Source organism: Bactrocera neohumeralis, unplaced genomic scaffold (genome assembly GCF_024586455.1).
Source record: "Bactrocera neohumeralis isolate Rockhampton unplaced genomic scaffold, APGP_CSIRO_Bneo_wtdbg2-racon-allhic-juicebox.fasta_v2 cluster10, whole genome shotgun sequence".
NCBI classification, from domain to species: domain Eukaryota; kingdom Metazoa; phylum Arthropoda; class Insecta; order Diptera; family Tephritidae; genus Bactrocera; species Bactrocera neohumeralis.
Window position 1 is genome coordinate 10,236,541 of NW_026089623.1, and position 18,339 is coordinate 10,254,879.

Consider the following 18,339-nt stretch of genomic DNA (forward strand, 5'->3'; position numbering starts at 1 on the left):
ATACGGAATAAAATAATAGGCAATGCCGATGCGGCATTGGAAGCATATAATACGCCACTTGATTGGCAATCAATTTCTAAATGTCTAATTATGCACTACGGTGACGAGCGCGACTTGTCAACATTAGAATATCAAATGACCACATTGGTCCAGGGAAATAGAACAGTTTCCGATTTCTACCAGCAGGTGTATAGCCACCTTTCATTGATACTAAATAAATTAGGTTGTCTCGATATGGGCAATGAATCCCTTCGCATGCTGACGCAAGCTTATAGGGACAAAGCATTAGATACTTTTATAAGAGGACTTAACGGGGATTTACCTAGACTATTAGGAATACGAGAGCCGGCAGACCTGCCGCAGGCTCTTCATCTCTGCTTGAAACTACAGAATCAGAACTTTCGTATGAACCGTGCGTACAATGGAAGGCTAGTACAACCTCCACCCTTACCTCCAAGAAGGAATTTTCATCAGCCACAAAGGCATCAATTTTACCTCCAGCTAGCGCATTTACCCCAACCACAGCGGACAACTTGGCAACCAAGGCAACAACAACATAATAATTTTCATTACGATAACAACCCCTCAAGACCTCCGAAACCGCAGCCACGTCCGGAGCCCATGGACGTCGACCCGAGCATACACTCTCGTCGCGTTAACTACATAAACAGACCCCAAGGAAGCGAGCACTTTGGCAAGAGGCCACAACAATTTCCGAATCAACAGCGAAGGAAGGAGCAACGAACATTTCACATTAACACAACGTCACAGGAAGACGGGCAATTTGGTGAACCAAGCGATATCCATTTTTTAGAATAATTAGCTCTTCGCTCCCCTACTTCGAAGAAAAGGCGGAGAGCGGTAGAATTTTAAAATTTTTAGTGGACACAGGTTCCAGTAAAAATTATGTTAAGCCAGAGCTGGCAAAGAAAATAATCCGAAACGACAACCCCTTTTTTGCAAAATCTATTGCGGGAAATTTAGAAATCAGAGAACATACTTATGTTCAACTTTTTAACTTTAAAGATAAAATTAAATTCTATCTAATGCCACTTCTCAAAACATTTGACGGTATTCTAGGGAATGATACCCTTCTGGAATTTAAAGCCATTATATACACTGGAGAAAATTACATGACTTTAAGTAACGGCTTTAAGGTTCACCTCAAACAGCTTCCCTCACAGCGAGTGAACGCAATTAATGTAGATGAGGGAAACCTCTCAGAAAATCTAATGCACACGATGGAAAACATCGTAAATAAATACCCAAAGCTTTTTTCCGAACCTGACGAAAAGCTAACCTATACAACAAAAGTTGTCGGACAAATTCGTACAACATCCGATTCTCCTGTTTATACAAAGTTCTATCCATATCCTGCAGCATTGAAACAGGAAGTGGAATCTCAAGTAGAAAAGCTTTTAAGCGATGGTATAATTAGACCATCTAGATCCCCGTACAACTCCCCAGTGTGGATTGTACCAAAGAAGCCAGACGAGGCAGGAAATAAACAATACGGTATGGTCATTGATTATAGGAAATTAAACAAAGTAACGATCGCGGACAGATACCCCATTCCGGAAATTACAGAAGTAATCTCTCAACTAGGTAATAGCAATTTCTTCTCCGTTCTCGACCTAAAAAGTGGTTTTCACCAGATTCCACTAAAAAAATCTGATATAGAAAAAACTGCTTTCTCTATCAACAATGGGAAGTACGAATTTACTCGACTACCATTTGGCCTAAAAAATGCGCCATCTATTTTTCAACGCGCATTAGATGATATATTAAGAGAACACATAGGGAAATGTTGCTACGTGTATATCGACGATATAATTATTTTTAGCAAAACAGAGGAGGAACACTTCAAACATATATATAAAGTGTTTGAAACATTAGAAAACGCTAATATGAAAGTGCAGTTAGGAAAATGTAAATTTTTCAAAAAAGAAGTAGAATTCTTAGGATATGTAATCACACCGGTTGGCATAAGAACCAACCCAAAAAAAGTTGAAGCCATTTCAAACTTTCCACCACCACAAAATTTAAAACAACTTCGCAGCTTCCTCGGCATGTCAGGGTACTACCGGCGTTTTATTAGAGATTACGCTAAATTGCAAAACCCCTAACATCTCTTTTAAGAGGGGAAGACGGTCGTACGTCAAAGAATAAATCTACTCACATAAAAATAAATTTGAATAAGGAAGCGATAGAAGCTTTCATGAAAATAAAAAATTCCCTCACCTCAGAGGATATCATCCTCACGTATCCGGATTACAGCAAAGAATTTGAGCTGACCACGGATGCGTCCAACTTCGCCATAGGCGCAGTGTTGTCTCAGTCAGATAGACCAATAGCATTTTTATCTAGGACATTAAGCAAAGCGGAAGAGCACTATGCCGCAAACGAAAAAGAAATGTAAGCCATCATTTGGGCATTAAATTCATTTCGTAATTATCTGTATGGATCGGCCAGAGTAAAAATATTCACCGATCACCAACCATTAACTTATGCGTTAAGCAACAAGAATGCTAATAGCAAAATGAAACGCTGGAAAGCAATACTAGAGGAATACAGTTATGAAATGCACTATAAACCAGGTAGAACAAACGTCGTGGCCGACGCACTGTCAAGAATTCCACACCAAGAATCAGATTTGCATACGCTATCAATAGCGACAAATTCGGATGACAACTCATCCCACAATTTAATATACTGCATAGAAGCACCAATTAACGCGTTTAAAAACCAAATATTTTTAAATAAGGATGTAACATCGACATATCAATTTAAAATCATATTTCCTACCTACCATCATCATATACATAGTAACCGAACATGATTACTGCGAACAAAATTTGATTTCTATTTTAAAAAGATATTTAAATCCGTCCGTAATAAACTGCATCAAAACGGAGGAGCACATTATGGGTAAGATTCAAGAAATTTACCCCTTACATTTTGACAAATATAAAATTAGGTTTTCGCAGTTCCAAGTGGAAGACATAACAAACGAAGAAGAGCAAGAAAATATTATTATAAAAGAACATAAGAGAGCGCATAGAAATTGCAGGGAGAATAAGATACAAATTTTAGAAAAATTCTATTTTCCAAGTATGGCGAATAAAATAAACGAGATAATAAAAAAATGCGTCACTTGTAAGGAGAACAAGTACGATCGCCACCCATTAAAGCCGCAATTACAAGCCACACCCATACCTAATTACCCTGGACAGATAATCCACGTAGATATACTATTGATAGGCAAAAATCTAGTTCTGACTGCAATGGACAAATTTTCAAAATACGCCATCGCAAAACCCATTAAATCAAAGGCAACAGAGGATATCAGACAACCTTTAAGGGACATTCTTTTCTTTCTCGTACCGGAAACATTAGTAATAGATAATGAAAGATCATTTAACTCAGAGTCCATTAACTTTATGATAGAGAACGAATTTGGCACCAAAATATATCGCACTTACACAAGCTGCTCGAACGGTCAGGTTGAGCGCTTCCATTCTACTCTACAGGAGATTATGCGTTGTCTGCAAACAGAGAAAACCCACCGATCGTTCCAAGAACTTTTGGAACAATCAATCAAAGAATATAACTACACTATCCATTCAACAACGGGAAAGAAACCAATTGAAATCTTCTTCGGAAGACGGGTCAGTAGCGACCACAGGCTAATAGAAGAAGAAAGAGAAGAAACGAAGAAAAGGCTTCAGGAAAAGCAATTGGCAGATCTTTCTTACCACAATAAAAACCGAACGCCCCCCAAACAATATTTTGAAGGAGATGAAATTTTTGTTAAGATAAATAAGAGATTAGGAACCAAGTTATCACCTAGATTTAGGAAGGAAATTGTCGCGCAGAATTATAATACCACGGTTAAAACTAAAACAGGCAGGATTGTTCACAAAAACAACATAAAACAATCTTAAGAAAAAAATTTACTTCCAGGTGAAAAAACCTTGAAATGGAGAACCTACAAATTTACCTCATACCTCAATATTCCAACAGCATCCTATCCCAAATCAAAATTGAACCCCTTCCCAATATAAACAATAAATCATTAGTTTTAGACAAATACGATGTAATAGTAGATGAAGATAATAATATGTACAATGTAGAAATTAAGGATAATTTGGAGAAAAATTTAATTAAAGAGAAGGATCAATGTTTAGCAAATATACTAAAATTTGAAGAAGCAGACTGTAAGCTCAGAATTTGTAATGAGCAATCTGTAAACGAAGTGCTACCAGGCATACTAATATTTAAAAATTTCCACTCAAAAATCACACAAAATTGTAATAAACAAAATTTAAAACAAAGAGGAACTTTTTTAATAAAATTTAAAAATTGTGAAATAAATGTATTTAACAGATCATATACTAATGTAAGGAAGGAAGTATATGAATCCTTCGTATTACCAAATGTTATAAGTAAAATTAAAGAAAATACAAATTTTACTAATAAAGAATTAAGACTGGAAACATTGTATGTGAAGCAACTCCAGCATGAAAACAATATTGAATTTTTGATAAATAAAAGCGACAGTTCCTCAATAATTAGCTTAAGTTCTGATATAATAATAATTGTAATAATTATAATCGTTATAGCATTTTTATATAAAAATCGTCAAAAAGTATATTTGTCACCTGAATCTAGTGCAGAGGACGTACTAAACATGCGGAAAGGTCCTTTTTTGCAAATAACAACGGCACACCCTACGATCAACACCGATTGGGGACAATCGATTTAAGAGGGGAAGAGTTAACACAACACTTGTTACTCAAGTATCGACTTACAACTTCCGGCACGTGTGACCGAAATGCACCAGAAAGTGCATGGTCAGCGTCAGCACTACTTGTTGTGCAGCATAAGATTCGTGGAAGCGAATCACGCCACTTATAATTATTAAAGTTAGAATTAAGCATAAATATTGTAATTCGGTTAAGCTAACTTCAGTTTGTAAAACTCAATAAAGATACGCGGTAGCGCTGCCCGAATGCAGCTCCGTGAAAAATTATATTTTTTGGTTTTCAATTAACCAAAAGATTAACTTGTATATGTAAAGTGAAAAGTGATAATGGAGTGGCTGAAGTGACCGAAAACATAACAAAACAAAAACAAATAAGCTTAATTGTGCATAAGTGAGGTGAAAAAATTGTGCAGTGAAAATAGAAGCACATAACATATTCAATAAAGGCATAGTCAGTGCAGTGAAGTACCGTGAAAAATACCTCACAAACGGAAAAGAAGCCACAAAGAAATCACAACAACAACCACCAGCACAAGGATTGGAGGCACAAGCGCAGGCACAAGCGCAGGCACAAGTGCTGGCCCAAGCACATGCACGTACACATACACTCATATTATCCCCAAAAGCCCCTGGCGGTTTTATATATTACATTCATATATGTATGGTTTAAAATCTAAAACTTAAATTTACGATTCAGACCAAAATTCGGGTCGCTTTTTTTGAAATTTTTACATACTTCTTCTATTCAACTTTTATATACGATGTATATGCACAGCTGCATTACCAGAAAAATCGTTACTTTTATGGGAGCAATCGCTCTCATCGCGAAGAAAGTGCCCAACGTGGCAGCAAATGAAAGAATTTCTTACTACCCAATATGGAATTGCAGAAAGGGTAGATAAAAACCTAGTCACAACGAAAAACGTTCAAAACGACCTCAATAGAAGCTTCAATAGACCCCAAGCAAGTAGCCACAACAATTTAAATAGAAGCTTTTTTAAGAATCAATCGTTCACATCCGAACAATATAAACAAACGTCATGCGAACTTTGTAGAGGAGGTCACAAGCTCAAATCGTGCGAAAAATTCAAAAAAATTAATATAAGCTATCGAAACAATTTCGTAAGAACGAAAAAGTTATGTACCATCTGCTTGTCACATACGCATACGCTTAAAGATTGCGAAAGCAAATTTAATGCGTTTACTGCATAAAAGACATCACTCAATGTTACATATAACAAATTACTCCAGCTCACCCTCAAACAGCGCAAACGTAAAAAGAGTAACAGGTTTAGTTGCAACAACAAATTTTGAAAACTGTCAAGAAGCACCATGCTTTCGGCAAAATCAGCCGCCGATGGAAAGACGAGTACATAAAGGATCCCCACAAAAGATACCGTTGGAAGACTCCTGAACAACCGCTTAAACTTGGAGACTGTGTCCTCATCCATGATGATTGTCTACCCCCTACCGACTGGCGACTAGGCCGCATAGAGATGCTATATTATGGCTCCGACGGTCACATACGAGTCGTGGATCTCCGTACGCAAAACGGAAAACTAACCAGACCACTCGTGAAGCTGTGCTTTCTACCAACCACCGACGATCGCGAATCCGAAAACCGAAAAGACCAAACCACGATATAACAAAATCATTAAATTTAACAATAAAACGAGAAATACGCCCATAACAACTATTCGAATTAACACGGCGTATCAAATAACCAAGAATATTAACAAAAAATTGTTGAGCAATACGACGACACGTTCATGCCACATATCGTGGAACAATCACCATGTCTGCTTATCTGGTAGAAATTTATAATCAACAATATTCTCTATACATATTACCATGGATGTAGATACGCCAGTCGCAAATACGCCAACCGCTCGGGCGGCAACCAATGTGCCACGGAACGGGCCTACACCAGCGCCCCGAACGGTAGATGCAACACCATCGGCCGCTGCGCTGGCAACAACGCCGGCACCTGTACCGGCAACCGCGTGGCGGCACCCGATCACCACCGGTCACATCAAGGACTGCGGAGACCCTTCGGATAAGGGGCTCCATCTGTCGACGCCCACATCGTCTGCACTATTGTGGAATATTTAGGCGTATGCGTCCTTTGCAATGGCAGCAAGTTGCCCAGGTACACGGGCATTGCCTCAACTGCCTGTCGCACACTCATGCGACTCCAGAGTGTGAGTCACGGGGGCTGCGCGAAATATGTCACCGGCCGCATCACACGCTGCTACATCGCAGCTCGTCACGCGAAGTGTACCGGCCACCCAACCCTCGCGGCCGCGTATCCCGACTTCCAAATTCTACATATATAAGCAACAGCTGCAGCGCCTTCTAGGCTAAACAGTCGCTTAGGGGGCCGGGATGGCTAAATGAGCTTCTGGCTCCCTCATAATATAACACAACTACACCATATACAGCATCCACATATCATACTCAACTCACCTACACCATATACATCATCCACCCATTATACTCAACACACTTGCATCATATACACCATACACCACACACACGAGGATACCGAACACAATTAACAAAAGGGACTGGCGAGCCGAGCCTCTTTCTCTATCGATCCGTGCGCGTATCTGCAACCAACCAATTTTAACTTTTTTTTCCATCGTTATCGAATTCAATCGCATTAAAGGTGAGTGCCGGGAATTTATTCTTTTATCAAAATTTGCAATATGTATGCTCAGAAAAGATCCAATGTACAAAATGTCGTATTTCGTCGTATCGAAGACGCTTCGAGAGTTAAGAGGGGTACATATAACTTTAGTTAAGACAACAGCTAACAAGAAGATGAATTGGTCAGCTAACAAAACATAAACTCTTTCCAATGCTGCGCACCTTCATGCTGGGCTCTTCATGCTGGAAGGCTTGTAACGTTCATTTAATTGCTTGTCAATATTCTTTATCATTAGATAAAAATAAAATGCATGGGGACACAAGTCATAAATTTACAGTTGAGATAACACACACACATACATGTATTAAATTATACACTTGAAAACAACCCTATGTCAAGCAGCAATAAACAATATGCTGCAATACATACAAACATACACACATACACATATATTTAGTTATTTAAGATAGTTTTAAAAATTGTACATATATAAGCAATGAAAATACCAAATAAAAATTAGAATGAATATATTCTCACTCAAGAAAAGAGTTTTCATTTCCCCCCACCAGTGGCAAGGATTGACAAAATCTTTTTTGAGTTCAATGTTTGCTGACACGAATCAAACAGCAATCATAAAGCTGCTCACAGCAAGATCACCTGAAGAGCAAGATCGCTTAGGAACGACGATATTTTACTTTTTGTAAAGGGAGCCACAAATCAACGTGAAGCTATTAGCATCAGAAATAAATAATTGGAAATTAAATAATTACGTTTTTAACTTACATTCATATATGCTGGCCATATTCTACAGAACCCTCTGAAATAGTGCGAACAACTTTCAATAAAATAACGTTATGCATTGGGTACGTTGATGGCACGAAAAATTGAATTAGCGGAAGCTCCTGATAAAAATCATGCAAATTACTTTTCCCGATGTCATATAAGTATATGTATTCTCTTAAAGCACAAGTAGTGAGTGACTACCATCTGAAGAATCGCGATGTCGTTGTTGGCTACTGCGGTTCAACTCACGATTCAAAAATATTAAAAAATTGTTATTTTTTTAAAAACCGCACTAGTCCAATCATTATAGTAAGTTCACCTCGGAATTCGATATACCCATTTATAGGCATTCCTGTCCCGAAAAAAACCTAGTGTAGGAGATTCTTACATAATTTAAGTTTAAATGACTGGACTACACTAAGTTTTTTTCGGGACAGGATGGCTTGCAGGTGATTATGCATATCCACTCAATAATATTATAATAACTTCGTACAGAACTAATGCTTAATATTTTGATCCAACAAAAAGGAAATAATACAGTTTATTGCACAGCAAGTACCGTGTTAGAGTCGAGCATCCTTCATAATATTTTAATTAATCATACACATTGAGTAATTTGTGGAAACCCCTTTGATTGTACCTGAAACTGCAGACGAATTTGAAGGGTTAGATATAACTACTTTTGAAATGAAAAGGCAGATGCTCTACAACGTTTGGAAAGCTCATTTCACGCGCTAACACGTGTTTGATTGATTGTCGTTTCTTTTAAGTCGTTCGTGAGTTATAACGTCGCAAACATGGAGCAAAATAAAGAGAAAATACGGCATATTTTACAGTACTACTACGATAAAGGCAAAAATGCATCTCAAACCGCCAATAAAATTTGTGCAGTTTATGGACCCGATACAGTTTCCATTTCCACCACACAAAGATGGTTTCAACGTTTTCGTTCTGGTGTAGAGGTGGTCGCTCCGGAAGGCCTGTCGTCGAAAATTGCGATAAAATCGCTGAATTGGTCGAAAGAGACCGGCATAGTAGCAGCCGTAGCATCGGTCAAGAGCTGGGCATGAGTCATCAAAAATTCATTTCAATTTCAATAAAAAAAAACAAATTCAATAAAAATTCCGCAAGACTTTTTTGACAAACCAATATATTTTTATTTAAGCTATAAGACAGCAAGTCGTTCTTTTTGTTCTTGAGCCAGAGCCAACTTTTGTTTTTCTAGCTTTAACCGGGTTATTTCATTATCAACTTTTTGTTGTTCTATGCTCTCGTGCATTTCATAATAAGAATCTCTTTTTTATTGGATGTTAGCAAAGTTCGCTTAGACTGCTTTTAACGTACGAGTTTTAAATTTTTTTCCAAGAGATCGTTGAGAGCGAGGAGTTGATACTTTTGACTGTGAAAGTGCTGGCTCACATATTAACTCGGCTTCCATCGAGTCGATGTCTGGAGGTCGTACTGGCTCAGATGAGGTAAAATGAACTGGTATAGGAAGTAGTGTTAATGCTGTTGAAGGTAAATCTTTAATTGTATCAATATAGTGCATATATTGCTCAAATTCAACATCCACGTTCAATGATGATGATTCAACGACGATATTTGAGTTCTGTTTATTAAAATAAAGCTCCACGAGTCTGTCATAATGTGGACACATTTGCGGTTTCTAAAATAATTCACCTTATTAAATTTTACTATGAAACATGCGTCTCCAATATCAAGTCCTGCGCCTGTTGATTTCTTTCCGATTCCGAACTATACACCTCAACATTTAAGCATTTGCCTCTAACGTAGTTTTTTTTTTAACATTTATTGTAATAAATTACACTGGTTGGCTTCTTAAATTACAGATGAGCGAAAAATATAATTCCATAGGCAAATAAATTGACAATAAAAGCACAGCCAGTGAAAAACGCTACTCCCTTCCTTCCTTTTCCTTCCTCATCGGCAAAATGTGTGCACAGTGAAAAACGTGGTAAAAACGCAGAAATCAGCCATCTTTGATTTGTTTACATTTGAACAATGTTGCCATTGCCCAATACGCATATATAGTTTTGAGCACATCTTTGTTTTCAATTATAATTTTTTACAATATAAAATATCAAAACCGATTTTGAGTTATTTTATGAAAATTTCAAACATATTGAAACATATTGAACAGATTGAATTATAAAAGTTGATAATTACTATAGTATATCGATATTAGCAACCCTGCGTTGTTAGAGGACAATCAGCTGACACGTTTCCACGGCAAAAATCCAAATGTCGTTAATTTTCACGTCATCCCACGTCAAAGAGAGAAGGGAGTAGCGTTTTTCACTGTGCAGTTACATTGCGCGCCCATAAGATAGGTCGTGGCAGCTGACACGAGCCACGATTCTACGTTTTTCACTGGCTGTGCTTTAATTATTCACATCCATACCTCAATATCAACGTTTTCCAAAAGAAAATTCATTAAAGAGTTGTTTTCTTCTTCTGCCCACTTTTTTGTGTTTTTGTGACCACACGCTTCTTCTTAATATTTTCCACTTAAAACAAAAGGTCTTGTTAATAAAAAAAATAAGAAAAATTAAATTAGTGCATTAAATACTTACTTTCAATCAATTATTTACAACACAACTGACTAAAAACAAAGCATAAAACAGCTGATTACTGTTACCAAGTAATGTGCTGAACACATATAGTAGAGCGCGACAGCAAGCGACATCTGTCAAATATTAAAATACACACTTTCTTATGGGCATTATTTAGATATATTTAGACAGCTGCACGACTATACGACTGCAGGCTCTCAGTTGTCGCTCTCGCTAACTTGAAAATATTTTTAAGTTTGCCGACGACAGTAGAGAGGACAGTAGAGTTGACAGTAGAGAAGAGTGATGTAACAAACTTGACGTTATTTTACAAATAAAAGCAACAAATAGCTCTATTATATCATTTGTGATAACAACTGATAATTTAAAACAAAAATATTAACTATTTACTTATTTTTTGCATAAAACATTTCACTTTGTACAAAATATTAAAATTTCATTGAAGTGAAAGGTATTAGTATGGCAACAATGAAATTGTGTCCATACAAAATGGACAACTGTGTTGTTTTGTGTACATGCCGGCCAGAGAACGTATTTATATCATAGAGAAGGTCCACGGAGTTGCCAATTTTATGATGTTTCATTTTTCGAAGGGGTACTGTTATGGATGAGCGTTTTTCACCACACCACAGAAAATTATTAGCGTGTTTCACCGCATTTAACATCAGGGGCGCAAAAAAAGCAGAATTGAGCATTTTGAGTGGTAAATTAGAAAAATTATGCTAATTTCAATGTTTAGAAATGTACGCATACAGATTCATATATTTGCAATGCCCAAACGACTCTGCATATAATTTATATATGTATGTGAACAATTTTATGATGAATTTCTTAAATTCTTTTGAAATATATAATAAAGTCATGCATGTATATATGTATATTTAATTAATATGGGTTTAATAAGTTATATATTTATATATTTATTTGCTGGGCATTATATGTTTGACAACATATTAAAACACCAAACGGTAGCGCATATTCTCGTACATAAATACATACTTGTATGTAATTATTTGTGCATGTAAACAAATTTGCAAAAACCATACGCTCGGAGAGATGTAATGGTGTTTGTTTTTATGAATGAAGCAAGTTTGCATGTTGAAAGTGCGCTTGCGTTCATGAATGAAAATATTGTTGTTGTGTGTTTTTCTACAAATTTGGGCATCGACTATTTGGCCAGAGAACTTAAAACATAGAGAAGGTGCAGTTTCGATATCAAACATTTGTTAGACTTGAAGTAAGGCTGAGCCCACACCGGATCAGTCAAAAACGTCTTTGACTAATAAAACACAAAAACATCTTGTGTTCGAACTCAAACCAAGCGAAGCACAATGCAACATTTTGTCTTTTTGTCTCGCTTGGTGTGCATCGAAATAAAATGAAACAAGTAAGGAAGGGCTAAGTTCGGGTGTCACCGAACATTTTATACTCTCGCATGATAAAGTGATAATCGAGATTTCATTATACGTCATTTACATATTTTTCAAATACCGTATTTTTGTAAAGTTTTATTCCGCTATTATCATTGGTTCCTAATGTATGTATATAATGTACAGAGAAGGCATCAGATGGAATTCAAAATAGCGTTATATTGGAAGAAGGCGTGGTTGTGAACCGATTTCACCTATATTTCGTACATGTCATCAGGGTGTTAAGAAAATATTATATACCGAATTTCATTGAAATCGGTAGAGTAGTTCCTGATATATGGTTTTTGGTTCATAAGTGGGCGAGGCCACGCCCATTTTCAATTTTTAAAAAAAAGCCTGGGTGCAGCTTCCTTCTGCAATTTCTTCCGTAAAATTTTGTGTTTCTGACGTTTTTTGTTAGTCCGTTAACGCACTTTTAGTGATTTTAACATAACCTTTGTATGGGAGGTGGGCGTGGTTATTATCCGATTTCTTCCATTTTTGAACTGTATATGGAAATGCCTGAAGGAAACGACTCTATAGAGTTTGGTTGACATAGCTGTAGTAGTTTCCGAGATACGTACAAAAAACTTAGTAGTTGGCGGGGTCACGCCCACTTTTCCAAAAAAATTACGTCCAAATATGCCCCTCCCTAATGCGATCCTTTGTGATAAATTTCACTTTAATATCTTTATTTATGGCTTAGTTATGACACTTTATAGGTTTTAGGTTTCCGCCATTTTGTGGGCGTGGCAGTTGGCCGATTTTGCCCATCTTCGAACTTAACCTTCTTATGGAGCCAAGGAATACGTGTACCAAGTTTCAACATGATATCTCAATTTTTACTCAAGTTACAGCTTGCACGGACAGACGGACGGACGGACGGACAGACAGACATCCGGATTTCGACTCTACTCGTCACCCTGACCACTTTGGTATATATAACCCTATATCTGACTCTTTTAGTTTTAGGACTTACAAACAACCGTTATGTGAACAAAACTATAATACTCTCCTTAGCAACATTGTTGCGAGAGTATAAAAGGAAGAAAACGAATCAGTTCTTGCAAAAGAAAGAAGATTGCAAAGACACGCTATCTAATTTTGCTTAGTTTTGTACTGTATATCTACAATTGATTTTCACTATATTTTTAAATACTTATCAACATTACGTATGTATGTATGTATGAATATACCGAACTTCTCCCAACGAAGAATTTCGTTTTGCTTTTCGTTTATATTTTATTTCATTTTGAACAGCGAAAAATGTGTACAAAACACACCTCTCACACAGAGAACATAAACAAATTTTTTTATATTCTTGTCTCAAATGCCCAAGAATATGAAGAGACATAAATATATGTATGTGTGCATGCTCCTTATGATGCTCCCAACAACAGCATTGTGATACAGTAGAGGCCCGCTAATCCGGATCAATTAAAACCGGCCCCTATCCGGAATATAAGGAAATCCGGATTACCAAAGACTTATCAGAACTATGTATTATGAAAAAATATTTATAAATTTCTGTTTGTTTATTATAACAAATAATACACATGTTCCAATAAAACAAAAAAAACTTAAACCAATAAAGCATAAAAGCGAATGTAGTGAATAATAAACATGTGATCCGGATTAGAGAATACGGATAGAGAATGTCGGTCCGGATTACAAGGGACATAATAGAAATTTTGAGTTTTTTAACCCTGTCCGGATTACAGTGGAATCCGGATTAGGCCATGTCCGGATTAGCGGGCCTCTACTGTATTTTCATGCTTCAATTTTTCTTTCAACTTGGGAATCGCAATGTATGCAAATATGTACATATGTATGCTTTTGCGTTTTGCCGTCGGCAATTCAATATTGACATGTAAACATAATTATGATATGAGTATAATTTTGTATGAATGCATGCATTGTAATATTTATAGTCAATTTGGACTTGCATATTTAATAATTTTCTTTGATTTTTGCATAATATACTGTACTAATAAATATTTTTGTATTATAATACATTTCTTTTGAATTTATCACAACAATATATAAATACATCGTCTATCATATTAATCTTATTATTTGCTCATATAAATGTATGTCTGTATTCGCATGAGCGCGTTCAGAAATTCAAATCATGATTTTATCACTTATCAATACATATGCATATATGTATATTACATGCGCGCGCATTAATTTGCATGTTCATCATTCATATATATTTATATGTACATACATACATATATTTGTATACACATCCGAACAACTAATGCATAAGCATACAAAACATACATATGCGTACACATGTGAATATGTCACCAACAAAAAATTTAAGCATTGTTCTACAAAAACAACAATTGTCTAAATAGCAGAAGCGTCACAAGTCAATATGGCAGCCAAATTGGCGAAGCTCAAATGTAGTAAATTTTACAACAAAAACGATTTCATTCATAAACGCAGGCGCAAATTCTACAAGCGACCTCGCTTCATTCATAAAAACAGACGCCGTAACATCTCCCCGAGCATGCCTTTGCCCACAAGCGTCTTTTCGCGACGATGGCAAAAGCTAAAAATCATAAATTGAACAACTTTCTGATGCTTCTTCACAGAAAGAAGTGACAAAAGTGGCAACATAGCCGTTGTCGATTTACAATATTTGTCTAAATATTTTTCCGTGACTCGCAAAAATCTGCGTCGATATGTATGCACGCTCATACAACTTCATACATATTTACGCTGGTTTGTAGGCGGAGCTGTACAGCGGCAAGGGAAGCGGTGACAATTGTTTATTTTTTTCGGCACAGCTTGGATTTTCTATCATCACACAAGCGACATTTGTCAAATATTAGAATACACACGTTCTTAGGGACACAGTTATGTAGTTGTGAAGCTGCCTCAATAACTGTGTCCCTAAGAACTATATAACTGTGTCCATAAGAACGTGTGTCTTCGCGCTTAATGTGTTCAGCACTTGACGCTTTGACAAAACGCCAGTTGACCGTGACAACGAAGATGCGAAAGATGCGTGCGATACTCGTTATTATGAAGGTATGTACATATGTATGTATGTGGCTCGCATTTGCTTTCGTAAACATACAGACAAATGTGCCAAAGAAATAATATATGTACATATGCATGTGTCATAGAAATTCTATTTGGTACAAATATGGAAATGATAACGAAATAATGCGAATATGCATATTTCATGAAGGTCATTAATTTTTTTGAAGAAATGAAAGGAATGAGTGGAAGTGTTTATATGAGCACATTTAAGTTCATTTTATAATAGTCGAAATTAATATAATTTGGAAATAATAATTTATTTAAAATTAGATTTTATTTAATTTTATCACATAAAATTTTTACCATTTTTCGGAAAACAATGGTTCTTATAACACAAAGTAGTCACGCATATGTGACAATGGTTCATATAATTCAATATAAGCATTCATATGTCACTCAGAGAATGCTTTTTTACATTCTCTGTGTGACTGTATATTTTGTATATTTTTCTACAAAGCAAGAGAATTGCTTTATTCTCATATGGTGAACACAGACTCATAGAGGGCGACAGACTGCAAACTACATCTGTCAAATATTAAAATACACACGTTCTTAAGGGCAGTGTTATTTTGACAGCTGCACGACTACACGACTGCAGGCCGACAGTTGTCGTTCTCGCTAACTTCAATATCCTCCTGTTTTTGCCAACGACAGTAGCCAAATCAGAACATAAAACAAAGAGAAGGTGCAAATTGAATTCTTTATGATGTTCGATTGGACGGCTAACAGAACTTATAAGATTGAAGTACGGAATTCACCATTCTCGCTGCTATTTAGCAGATATGAGCACTTTCAATGGCAGAAATATATGTAAAACGACTGAAAGTGTAAACACAATGACTGCGACAGACTGCAGCAGCACGACAGTGAACTGAAAACGTCGTTGTTCATCTTACTGCATGTACATTTTGAGAAGCAACAACAACACAATGGCCGGCATGTACACAAAACAACGCAGTTGTCCATTTTGTATGTACACAATTTCGCTGTGGCCATACTAATTCCTTTCACTTCATTGAAATTTAAATATTTTGTTCAAAGTGAAATTTTTTATGCAAAAAATAAGTAAATAGGTCAATATTTTTACTTTAAATTATCAATTGTTATTACAAATGATATAATAGAGCTATAATATAGCTATTTTATGCTTTTATTTGTAAAATAACTTCAAGTTTGTTAGAGCTGTGAATAATTTTACATTTTACATATTAGTGGCATCACCCTCTACCTCCTCTTTCTATCTTCCATTCTACTGTCAACTCTACTGTCGTCCTACTGTCGTTGGCAAATATAGGAGGATATTGAAGTTAGCGAGAACGACAACTGTCGGCCTGCAGTCGTGTAGTCGTGCAGCTGTGAAAATAACACTGCCCATAAGAACGTGTGTATTTTAATATTTGACAGATGTAGTTTGCAGTCTGTCGCTCTCTATGTGTTCAGCGCTTGAAACAAAGACCCTTTAGGTGAATAAAACTAGTAACAAGTCGAATTATATTTTGGAAAAATTACAGGCGCTACTTTTTATATATGCTTCCTGCAATCACAATTTTATACAAAATTCGAAGTTTATTGGCCGCCCTTATCAGTGTTTCATCAGGAGCGAAAAATAACTTAAACATGTTGTCATTTACTATCATATTACCTGTGTATTGTCAGCGACCCTTTCAGGTATTAACTCTGCACGAGATGCATTCTCGAAGCATTGATAATCTGGACCGTGTGGTGTCATAATAGAATGAAGAGTAGCGCCTCCAGGTAAAAACCCGTTATTTTTTGCTTCATATTTACCAAAGATTAATCCCATAAACTCTGACATACAGTTTCCTACAAGTATAAATAAAATTGTATATTCAAAAAACTATAATAACTGAATACGCTTTAACTTCAATTCTTATAAAGTGAAGAAATTTTAAATTGTAATATCGCAATTCAATGGTAAAAAAATATATTAATATCATTAAATGAAATTTTGAATTAATTAAAATTATATTTGGTATTTACTTATAATGTAGGTCAATGACTCACTTGCCTCCTTTATTAAGTACCTGGGGGTCTTGGAAAGTTACCTTTAGTTAATGTGAGAAATGCTACACCTTGAAGACATTTGCGCAAAAGTTGCGAGATTTTTTTTTTTTAATTAGATATTGTAATTTGAAATAATCTGATAGTATTAAATGTTTTGTTATATGGGAAGTAGAAGTGGTTGTTGCCGTGTTAGTTTGATGTAAATGTGAAAATCAGATATAGTGTCATAGAGGCAGATCCTTACCATGCTGTCGATTGGATAAAACTTTCTTCACAGGTATTTTTCAAGAGACATAGTGAATATCCAGTCAATTGTAGAGTTTCCAGGTCTAAAGCCACAATGATAAGGAACACTTGATACACACGCAATTAGGTTGCTTTTCTTTTATTACCTTCATAAGTGTATCGCTCCCGTCTTCAACTCTAGATGTTATGGTCGCTGGCAACTTTGCGAGGTAGCATTGAGTTTACGCTCCACTGCACCGAAACAATTCTCGCTGTACCAGCTGTTTGAGCTTTTCAATCCGGAGGCAGTAGTACTCAGACGACCATATTTTAGACCTCGGCAAAATCGATCAGCCTCAACCCATTTAAAAATGTTCCGTTGTGGCTAAATTTCCCAACTGTTGTGCCGAAGATACCTTCTTTACCCATCTTGGTATTAAAGTAGAATCTTGATAATGTGGGGGAGTTGCTCTCAAACAAATAACAATGTGGAGTTTATTATTTTTAAAATGATCCTAAAAATTACTATTCCTGGAAAACTTTTAACATGCTGGCGCTCTTTGATTTTGTAAAGCTATGGTAAAATAAAATTCAAACAAGTATGGAAGAGCTAAGTTCGGGTGCAACCGAACATCTTATACTCTTGCAACTTGCAAAAATCAAAGCCAAGAAAATTTTTTATGGTGTAAACCTCTACCTGAAGATCGAAATCCAAGAAATTTTATATATACATACATACTTATATTATAAGTATGTATATGCATAACCTCTATACTGACAGACACATTTGATTATAAGATTTGTTAGAAAAACGAACACCATTTTATGTAG

At 36.1% G+C, this 18,339-nt stretch overlaps 1 protein-coding gene and 1 long non-coding RNA gene across 7 annotated transcripts in view; both read right to left on the minus strand.

The window, feature by feature from the left end:
* The window catches only part of LOC126765059 (homogentisate 1,2-dioxygenase), a 219,227-nt gene that overhangs the window by 16,472 nt on the left and 184,416 nt on the right, over positions 1-18,339 (minus strand). For all 6 annotated transcript variants that reach the window (XM_050482659.1, XM_050482662.1, XM_050482664.1 and 3 more), the window contains one exon: positions 16,901-17,082. In XM_050482659.1, the coding sequence (XP_050338616.1) occupies positions 16,901-17,082 (182 nt within the window). The remainder of the gene's footprint in view (positions 1-16,900; positions 17,083-18,339) is intronic.
* Positions 9,338-10,813, minus strand: LOC126765134 (uncharacterized). Its single transcript, XR_007668284.1, has 3 exons — positions 10,793-10,813; positions 10,621-10,726; positions 9,338-10,036 (listed from the first exon to the last, which is right to left on the minus strand). It is a non-coding gene; the product is annotated as an uncharacterized LOC126765134 (long non-coding RNA).